An 11,265-nucleotide genomic window follows, 5' to 3' on the forward strand; every position below is an offset into this window, starting at 1 on the left:
GCTGTGGCCTCTCCCGTTGCGGAGCACAGACTCCGGACGCGCAGGCTCAGCGGCCATGGCTCACGGGCCCAGCCGCTCCGCGGCATGTGGGATCTTCCCAGACCGGGGCACGAACCCGTGTCCCCTGCATCGGCAGGCGGACTCTCAACCACTGCGCCACCAGGGAAGCCCCTATTAGTGGTTTTTTAGGCTAGGGTCTATGAACTATACTTGTGATTCCTGGGGATCTTTTAAGCAACCTGTTACTGTTGGAGGAAAAGCAGAATGGTGAAGCAATTTTATTCCTAGTTCACATACTTGAAATGTAAGGTTAGTTATCGTTTCCTCTGAAATTCCACCAAGTTTGAAACTTGGACACATTAGTTTATACACAGATGACAGAGTTTGTGTTAGCTTGTCTCAGATCGCAGTCACCAGGGTGCAGTTTATCTGTCTTCTGTGTATTGCTTGTAAATTTGCATTTTCTATTGTTTTACTGTGTTGCATTGTATTTCAAATTCACAAAAATAGCGCGGTGGTTCAGAAGTGATTTGCTGGATAGTAAAACCTGTAATGAAAACAGAAACAAGACTACTACAACCCATTAAATAATAAAGAGGAGTGCTGCATCCCAGTTACAAAGAATGAAAATCCTTGTGACAGTGATTTTGCACAAGCAGGGCAAGTGTAAAAAGATTTCAATAACCGACATCTGGAAATTAGGCTTAAGTGAATGATCCATTTACTGCTAGTGTCTAGTGTGTTACCTGTTGGTGTAAAACGTTGTCAAATGGTGACCTAAGCCATTTATACTTTAGTGAGTTTTCAGATAAAGCCCAGAGACCTCTCTGGTAAGCTAGTTAAGTTTTCTAGAACATTTGCAAAATAATCTTTATCATGTTGATGAATTTGGTCACTAAAGGTAGAGCAGAGGACAGAACCATTGAAGCAATTCAAAATTACATTTCTTTTAGCAAATTATCAAGAAACCAAACTTGTAAAAGAAATCGTATAATTATTGACAAATATTTTTGATCAAGGAGAAAGCAGGAGCTTCTCGGCAATATTCCTTAACAAATCTCTCTGTTGGACATAGGCTGAAATACCAGTTACTCTCACATATGTATGCTTGATAGCATATTTCACTTTGTAGCTGCACAAAAGCACTTACGTGCTGAGTACTTCTTCCATACAGTTCTTTTTATGTGTGTGGATCATTTGAAGGAAAAGTCTTGACCAATTCTTTTGTGGATCAGTGAAAACCTAAGTGAAAAGAGAAGGGTTAGCATTTAGTGAGCTGGGTTGTAGACTGCAGAAGTTGCCTTTGAATCATTACTGAATTTTTTAATATATATACTGCAAGGAATGATACTGCTATGTGAATAAATAAGATCATACCTAATGCCCAGTCACTCATTGCTTCATTCTCCATGACATCTGTGGTCAGTAACAACCTCCGATCTTGATTCGGTTTTAAAGGAATACTGAAAACGGGGACTATCATAAAATCTTGGCTATTGAAAGATGTTTCTTTAGCATACAGTGTGAAGAATTGGTGGGAAGTATATCTTTCACACTGAAATACAATGGATTTGAGGGAGAAGTTGTTCAAACAAGTTTCTTTTAAAAGGTGATATCGGTAATGTTAATGTCTGGCTAAAATAGCAACAGTTTAAATGTTGAAGATAAGCAGATTTTCTGGAAAGACCAAACTGTATTTCAAGCAGTTCACTGACCAGAAATCTGACTTTCCTAAACCCTGTTTTAGCCCTCATTGGTTATTGGACAAAGGGTTCAATGACATATTATTGGGCAAGTTTAACATACAAATATTACATCCAAATATGAAGAATACCTTCCAACGCAAGCATATCCAAAGAGTATATTAAGAACCCATTGCTATTACCCCTCAAGTTGAAACTTCCAGTCTTCTAAACTTTTAGTGTGATTAGATCAGCAGTCTAGAATTTGTCTGAGAGCTGGGCATAGTCTTCTTGGAGAAATGCTTTTGTAAGGTTGGATCCAGTAATTAATCTGAACGTCTCTGACACATCACCCAATGCTTTGTTCCTTCCCCCAGTCAATGATTGTGACTTAGGATTTTTTTTAATTTAATAGAAATAAAAAGTAAAAAAAAAAAAAAAAAAAAAAAAAAAAAAAAAAAGGAAAACTAGAAATGGAAACTGTCTTGTGGTTCAAGCTACATGTCGTGGAGCCCAGTACATGTGTTCATTAATTAATTCTTAATCTAACAAGTATTTATTGAAAGATTATATTTCTCCTTATGTTTTCCTCTGTGTTTTTGGCCCCTCCTTTTCTGTTTCCTTTAAGTGGACTCATTGTCCTTTTTGTGGGCCACTCAATGTTGGAGTTTCACAAGACACGGTCCTAGGACTTCTCTTTCTGTATTCTCTTCCTAGGCTGTCTCAAAGGTAACTCTGGTTTAAATTACCACCGGTAGGCAAACTTACAAATTTATATCTTCAACTCAGACCTCCCCTACGTTTGCTTGTAATCCCTCAAAGATAACCCAAACTTATTATGTCCAAAACTGAACTCATGATCTCCACCCCACCTGCTTGGTACATTGCCCACCTAATGCCCTTCCAGTGCCCTCTCTCAGTGAATGACACTGTTCCCAAGTTGTGCAAGTCAGAAACCTCAGAGTTATCCTTGACCCCTCCCTCTCCTTCCTTCTCACCATCTAGTCTGACCTCGAGTTGTGCTGATTTTATTTCTTACATATCTTTTGAGAATGTTTGCTTTTGTCTTTTTCCGTCATGATCCTGTAGACAGCACTACTATTATCTCTCCCTTGGACTACCCCAGTAGCCTTCTAACCCGTCTTTCTGCACTTTGCATCCCTGCGTGCATGCGCGCACGCACACACACACACGGATGCACACACACAGAGTTTAAAAAGTCATCAAGGATGCAAAATATGTCTGATTATGTTATCCTCCTATTTAAGCTTTTAGTTGGCTTTCCCTGTTTTTTGTAGTCTAGAGATCAAATTCATTAACATGGTGTACAGGCCCTACTTTGTTCCTCCACCCCATGGTCCACCAACTCTCCCCAGCTTCTCCCTGCTCTCCTCATCCCCTACTCCTCCAACTTCACTGACTTTCTTTCATCTGCTCCTATTCCTACTCTATATAGTCTAGTTCATTTATTTTCACTATTATTATATGCCATTGTACAAATAAGCCACAGTTTACCCATTTTCTTGTTAATAGACATCTACTACAGTTAGTTCATTTCTGTTAGTTTATATTTAGATTGTTCCTGTTGTTTTAGTGTTTCTTTTTTTTTTCCAGTTAGCTTTTTGTTTTTGCTGTTCAGACAATGCTGCAATGATTCTTATTATGTATATCTTTTTGTGAAGATGTATAGAAGAGTATATCTCTCCAAGTAGAATAAGGTTGAAGGGCATGCATATCCTCAATTGTATTAAATAATGCCAAATTGCTCTTCAGAGTGGCTGCATCAATTTCTACTTCTGCTAACATTGTATGCGATTTACTTTTGCTTCACATTCTTGTCAGCACTTTATATTATCAGATTTCTTAATTTTTGCCAACCTTATAGGAGCAAAATGGCATCTTGTTTTAATTTCCATGATTTCTTTATAGCGAGATTGGACATCTTTTCAAATTTAATCTATTTTATGTTTAGTATCTTCTCTCTGAAATTATTTGATTTGGTATCTCAAACAATTTTATTTACTTAGCACCAACTTGAGCCCAAATTTGTACAAGGCCTTGGGAAAGACTCTAGTACTTGGTACCAGTTCATAAGAAATAAGAATCTTATAATTCATGTACGAAGACAAATTTTGGCAAAGTGGCACAGCCTTTTATTTTGCAATGAATAACTGACTGTAAGTTGTCAAGTTTGGAAGTAATACTAAACAATCATTTTTTTAGGTAGAAATCATCAATATATACTAATTTAATTATGTTCAGATTTCTTTCTCTGACTACTGTTTCATGGGAAGAACTTAAGAAATTAGCCTAAGTTGTTATACTGGTACTAACAGTAACTTTATAAAATATTTTGGTGTCCCAATACGATGTCTCAAGTAAAAGAGGAGTGAAATGGTGATCCTAGAAATTAAAAAGCTGAGAGTTTAATCTATAAGATTCTGTTGATATAGCTCCATGACTGGCGTCTCTGAGACAAAGTCTAGACAAGGTCCTAACTATCTCTTGGAGCTGAACGTCACCTGCAGGGTACAGCACAGCACCCACACTCCACATTAATAGGCCAGTAAACTGCTGTCAGTGATATAGGTCAAATTTTTACAGAGTTCACGGTGAAGGTAAAGAAGGCCTTCTGCCCCTCGTCAAACCCAAATCAGAGCAAAGTACTTGAAAGGCCAAAAAGGTTGTGTTAAAAGGCACAAACAAACGTCACCCTCCTTTTATGAGCTCAGTCTACTATGACTTTGATGGCAGCCTGGAAGAGCTCTCCTGGGGGGAACAAGCTTGACTACAGCCTTTGTCAAGCTCCCCGTGGCCACAGAGTTGTTCCCCATCTGCCTCAAGATCGAGGAAGTAGTGAAGAAGTCCTGTGACACTGATGAGTCCAAGGGCAGCATGGTGAGCAGGGCTGGTAGAGAGAGGATGATAGGTGTTCGGCCCCTGGCTGTGCTGCTTTGAGAGTAAATAGAATGGGGATTGTCTAAGCCATGTCCACTTGACTGCTTCTAAATAGAACAGATTTTTCCACCATCCAAAAAAAGTAATAGTAGGCAGAAGGAATGGAAGAGGTAGGAAGGAGCAGAGTAGTTGAGAGAAGGAATAATTAAGGCAAATATGTATTGATTAGCACTAATGGAGTTTGCCTAATCCTGACCCTAAGCTCTAACCAGGAAGGACTGAACTGAAAAGTAAATACCTGTCCCCAGAATTGAGGATTGTTCACTAACTTCAGTTATCTGGAACAAAGCCAAGAACCAAGGAGGAAACAATAGAGGCCTCTGAACAACTAACTAGAACAGCTGTCACAAAGTCCAAACAGTGAAGTCCCTGCCATTTAGTCATAGAAGACCCATCTCAAGCCTTCTCTCCACACTTAACTTCTTTAATTCAACACACAATCTTACCAAACTCTGGCCTTAATTTTCAGCTGACAGCAAAATTGAAACAGTAGTTTGGAAGGCATTAGTGAATTCAGAGCCCTCCTGCTAAATTTGGGCATGCTAGGAACATCGTGATGTCACAGTTTAAAAATGAGAAAGGAGGGCTTCCCTGGTGGCGCAGTGGTTGAGAATCTGCCTGCTAAGGCAGGGGACACGGGTTCGAGCCCTGGTCTGGGAAGATCCCACATGCCGTGGAGCAACTGGGCCCGTGAGCCACAACTACTGAGCCTGCGCTCCACAACAAGAGAGGCCCCGATAGCGAGAGGCCCGCGCACCGTGATGAAGAGAGGCCCCCGCTTGCCACAACTAGAGAAAGCCCTCGCACAGAAACGAAGACCCAACAGAGCCCAAAACTAAATAAATAAATAAATAAATTTTAAAAGGAGAAAGGAAAAATAGGACTGAAAATTAGAATCAGGAACTAAGATAATAGTGTGGGCCTATTTAATATGTGCACAAACTTCTGTTTTCCTTACTTGTGCCTGGACATACAATACATACAATAATTGACTTTTTTTTTTTTTTTTTTACAACAACTTTCCATCTCAGGGTAAACTTCTTATCTTGATCTAAATGTTCAGCTCTCCTTTCCCCCTCACCTCTTTCCCCCTCTCCTAAGGAAGAGCAAGCACGGATAAGGTTGGCATCCTTGCTGGTAAAGGTCTCTTCTGGGTGAAAAGGCCAAATATGTATAAGAAGCTCACTGTCTTTCCCTCTTCTGCTCCCTTTGACTCAGTGGGCTAGTGCAGAAGACTTGGACTTTAGTCCAGTCTCTTTCCTCTGTACAACCAACTAGAACATTAGAGTTTAGGAAAAAGTTATGGGGAGTCAGGAAGAGGAAGAAACATCATAGCCCTTTACTGAATCCACACGCTAGTACCATTGGCCCCGATTTTCTAGATTTAGAATGTTAATGACAAACCTGGCTGATAGTTCAAGTGTTTCCTTGGGAGTAAGGGTGATTGACGGGGCAGAATTCTGGCTTTTCATTGTCCCGAGTCAATATACGACTTAAAACCCCCTCACCACTTCTTCCATCGGCAACCACTCTTCCTCTTTCCACAACTGCTTGTCACTTTTAGCCAGCACACACTCAGCTTATACACACATTCATGCCGTTGCTTGTTTTTCTAATTTTTTCTCACTCCTTGTCAAAATCTACTGAGGGATAAAATAGATAACCAACCAGGACCTACTGTAGAGCACAGGGAACTATACTCAATATCTTGTAATAACCTATAATGGAGAAGAATCTAAAAAAGAATATATGTGTATATATATGTATGTGTGTGTATAACTGAATCACTTTGCTATACACCTGAAACTAATACAACATTGTAACTCAACTATATCTCAATAAAATTTTTGTTTTAAATGCTGAAGGAGAGGAAACCATGGATAGAACAATGTATTCAAGACATTGAGATGTAGGAACCCGATGACTGTATATTATTGTTTTAACTGGAATAAGAAATTCCTTTCTGATGAGAAAGGGGTGGTATTTCTCTGGCTTCATCTCCAGGTGGAAGTGGAGCGGCCTTCTGTTCAGGTACGGTTTTTGTTAAGTGCCCCACTTTTCACAGGACAATTTTAACACTGTTCCCCAGCTCATCTCAGTTCTCCGTAGAACAGAAGAGCTACATCCTAGACTCCAGTCAAGGACTAAATTCATGAATTCAGCACCACTCAATCAAGTAAACAAACAAAAGACTGTTTTGTAGGGGAGTGCCTGAAGGATGTGTAGCTGTCCGTTCCTTTAGATTACTTATTCTCAAACATGGAGCTGCCAGTATGTTTTAATTAGTGATCAGATATGTCTCAACCAGTTTGCTTCTAAGAATAAACTACTGAACTGGTCGATAACATCATAAAAATTAACAAGAGTACATTCAAGATTACCCATGTGACAATTTTGTTCTCACTCTGTTGCAATTTGATGTTCTTTCTTGAGACAGAAGAGAAAGAAGATAGAATGAAGGAGCCAGTGTGGCATACTCATGCTACAACTTAATGGGCCACACTTCCTGGAGGTACCTATGCCAGTTACAAAGTAAGGCAGAAGCCCTCTGGTAATCGAAAAAGTAGGTTAAAGTGAGGAATTATTAAAAATTATATAAGCATTTAACATTTAAATTGAGTACATAAATATACATTCATCAACCAATCCTTTCATTTATGTGCAAAGCTTTATTTATTTACTCTTTTAAGTTTGGGTCTACTGATTGGCTTTGTTTATCTTGTACAAGTCGTACTCGTAAACCCATGTTTCCTGCTATTTCTGATTGGTTTCTTATTTTAATTAATGGAGAATTTAAAGACTCCCGGGAAGTGATCTGAGAGCAGAATCCTAGATTTTCTTTTAATCTTTTACAGTCTTCTTGCCCACACCTAACAGGACAGCAGTCTCTTTAACAGCTCTTATCTAGTATTTAGAAAGTATTCAATTTGGTTTGGTTTGTTAAACAGCATACTTGTCCTTCATTGGTTTATGTAAATTTAATCTTGCTGGACAGACCTTAAGGCAACCCCAGTGATCCCTGCCTTTTGGTGTTCATACCTTTGTATGATCACTTCCCTTTGAGTGTGAGCAGGATCTGTGACTGGTTTCTAACCAGTAGAATTAGGAAAAGATGATGAGCGTTCACTCTCACGATCACATTATGTTATATAAGACTGTCCTGCTAGCCAACTTTCTCTAGAGATTATCCTTGCTGGCTCGATAAAGTAAAACTGCTGTGTTGGAGAAGCTTACTTGGCAAGACCTGTGAGCAGTCTCTAAGAGGTCAGGGCAGCCTCCAGGAGAGCCAGCAAGAAACCAGGGTCCTCAGCCCTAGGGCTGTAAGGAAATGAATTCTGCCCACAGCCTGGGTTAGCTTGGAAGTAGATTCTTCCCTGGTCGAGCCTCTGGATGAGAGTGCAGCCTGGACAGCACCTTGATGGCAGCCTTGTGAGACCCCCAGCAGAGGACCCAGTTAAGCCGTGACCACAATGCACAGTGAATACTGACACACAGAAACAGTGAGATAATAAATGTGTGTTGTTAGAAGTTGCTGGGGTGTGGTAATTTGTTACTTAGCAATAGAAAACTAATACATTAGTTGAATGATCTATTTGCAGTAACAACTGTAACTGACAGACATGTCTGAAATCTAAATAACCTTTGGTAAGCATGCTGCTTAACCGCAGAAGTGTAGGGGCACAGGAAGCACCTCGAACAGTGAGCATCGAGGGTGCACAAGTGTGCTCAGCAGGTTTTGCAGAGGTGATGCCGAGTGACAGTTGGTTTCATGGAGGCCAGTTACAAAGGCTTCTAGTGCTTGTGAATTGTGACTGTATAGTCACATCTAACAACTTAACAGATAAATAAAATTTTAATAAGAAAGCAACACTCAATGAAGAAAACAGAGGCAGTTCATTTACATGTAAGTATAGGAGAACAAGATTGTTACTGGGGACTTTTCTATTAGAAATACATAATACTACTACTCAGCCATAAAAAGGAATGAAATAACGCCATTTGCAGCAACGTGGATGGACCTAGAGATTATCATACTTAAGTAAGTCAGAAAGAGAAAGAAAAATGCCATATGATATCACCTATACCTGGAATCTAAAAATATGGCACAAAGGAACTTATCTATGAAACAGAAACCGACTCACAGACATAGAGAACAGAATGTGGATGCCAAGGGGGATGGCAGGTGGGGGGAGGGATGGAGTGGGAGTTTGGGATCAGCAGATGCAAATTATTATTTATAGAATGGATAAACAACAAGGTCCTACTGTATAGCACAGGGAACTATATTCAACATCCTGTGATAAACCATAATGGAAAAGAATATGAGAAATAATGTGTGTGTATGTATAACTATCACTTTGCTGTATAGCAGAAATTAACACAGCATTGTTAATCAACTATACTTCAATAATTTTTTAAAAAAGAAATACATAATAGTGATAATACTAATGAGTGCAAATGAAACTTACAGTAATGCTACTCATATTAATAATAGGTCCAATAACTTTAAAATCTATATAGGACAGCAAAACCAAAATAGGGACTATCTGTATTTATTTTTTATAATACGTTCCTGGGGTGCAGGGTGGAGATTCAGGAAAAAAAGTCAATATTTTTAAAGAATAAAGTTTAACATTTAAAAAATTAGTTACAAATAGGTATATTTCTTATAAAATGATATTTTAAATGTTTAAATGGACGATTTTATTACTCAGTGCTTATAAAATGGGTTTATGAAAGCCATGGAGAAATAAGAGGCAGACATAATATTTGACTTGTTTTTCTGGAGGAAAAAATTCTGCTTACAGTAGAACCTAGGATCATCAGATTTGTGAGTTATGATTTTATAGTTATATATAAGTTTTATGTGCTCATATTATGTGTGAATTTTATCTGCTAATGTGCCATAATAAGAAAAAAAGTTGAAACCAGAAGTACAGATTCTCTGAAAATCTAAACCACAGAGTCTACCTCTGCTGTCAGCCCAAGGAATCTGTGGGCACAGGTCACCTGATGAGGTGCCCCCTTACTTCCTCTTTGGTTTTCTCAGGGAAGTGAGGGCCTTATTTTTAGGGGGGATGTCAGGTAAGCAGAGTGAGGAGACCCAGGTGGTGTCAGAAACCAAGATAAAAACCCTGAGTGCATTCTGAGGAGATTACCCACCAGGAATACAGGAGACCCCACAGAGCTCTGCCCCTGCTGCCAATCGTGAGAAATGTCGGATATGGGCGGCATCCCCTCTGTCTTGGTGTAGGAGGTCCCCTCAATCCTCCTTCTGAATATTCACAGGAGTAAAATTCCACACTCCCCTCTGCTGACCTGAGGCCACCCAGCTCACACCGAGGCCCTTACCCCTCTGAGACCCCTGAAGAGGAAGTGAGGGCATGTGACTTCCGGCTCCCTCTGCCCAGGGCCTCCAGGGCTGCTTATGGGAAGGACATATTCTCTGACGTCGCTAACTAGAATCTCCATGGTATTTGATGAGTATTCCATGCTTACTGCTGTCCACTGACATCTGGTATTGTTGAGGATTGGAAAGAGTTTTGAAAACGAATAACTGATTTAGAAATAGTCAAATGATCTGAACAGAGGTCTCATCAGAGAAAGTATATAGATGGCAGATAAGCATATAAAAAGATGATCAACACCATACATTATTAGGAGTTGCAAATTAAAACAACAGATAGGGGCTTCCTGGTGGTGCAGTGGTTGAGAGTCTGCCTGCTAATGCAGAGGACACGGGTTCAAGCCCTGGTCTGGGAAGATCCCACATGCTGCGGAGCAACTAGGCCCGTGAGCCACAACTGCTGAGCCTGCGCGTCTGGAACCTGTGCTCCACAACAAGAGAGGACGGGATAGTGAGAGGCCCCCACACCGTGATGAAGAGTGGCCCCCGCTTGCCACAACTAGAGAAAGCCCTCGCACAGAAACGAAGACCCAACACAGCCAAAAATAAATTAAAAAAAAAAACAAAAAAAAACAGATACCACTACACACCTGTTAGAATGGTGAAAATCCAAAACACTGACAACACCAAGTGCTGACAGGGATGTGGAACAACAGGAACTCTCATTGCTGGTGGGAATACAAAATGGTACAGCCACTTTGGAAGGTAGTTTGGTGGTTTCTTATAAAACTAAACATACTCTACTATACCATCCAGCAATTATGCTCCTTCGTATTTACCCAAGTGAATTGAAAACTTATGTCCACACAGAAACTTACACATGGTTTATACAGCTTTATTCATAATTGCTTATAGTCTGATCAACCAGTAGAGGTGATTAAAGAGTCAGGCCCCCCAAACCCCAAGGAAGGTTTTTTTGGGATAAAAATCATGTGAATGATCATTTAGTTTCATTCCCACAGTGTTTTTCTTTTATTCCTAGTAATGAGTATTCAAATAAATGTTTGTTTTACTGTATATGGTATATTCACATACACACACAAGCACACACACACACACAGAACCATTTGAGTTCATTAGTTAAAATTGTCCTGGGAACCAAGTCTCAGCAAAATTAGAGTTGGGACTGTGAAGTAAATCTCTTATTTGGCCAGAATCCTGTAGTGTCTTATAAGCAGATAAATGTCTTCAAATAGATGTTTTGATTGGTTCTCTGCT

The 11,265-nt window shown here is 39.8% G+C and overlaps 1 protein-coding gene across 1 annotated transcript in view; it reads left to right on the plus strand.

Annotated features, from left to right (window-relative positions):
• The window catches only part of LOC103087911 (serine/threonine-protein kinase MARK1-like), an 88,974-nt gene extending 84,334 nt beyond the window's left edge, over positions 1-4,640 (plus strand). The window contains exons 4-5 of the mRNA XM_007455393.1: positions 4,287-4,345; positions 4,437-4,640. Coding sequence (XP_007455455.1) covers positions 4,287-4,345; positions 4,437-4,640 — 263 coding nt within the window. The remainder of the gene's footprint in view (positions 1-4,286; positions 4,346-4,436) is intronic.
• The last annotated feature ends 6,625 nt before the right edge of the window (positions 4,641-11,265 follow it).

The sequence above is a fragment of the Lipotes vexillifer genome, unplaced genomic scaffold (genome assembly GCF_000442215.2).
Source record: "Lipotes vexillifer unplaced genomic scaffold, Lipotes_vexillifer_v1.1 scaffold403, whole genome shotgun sequence".
Taxonomy (NCBI): domain Eukaryota; kingdom Metazoa; phylum Chordata; class Mammalia; order Artiodactyla; family Lipotidae; genus Lipotes; species Lipotes vexillifer.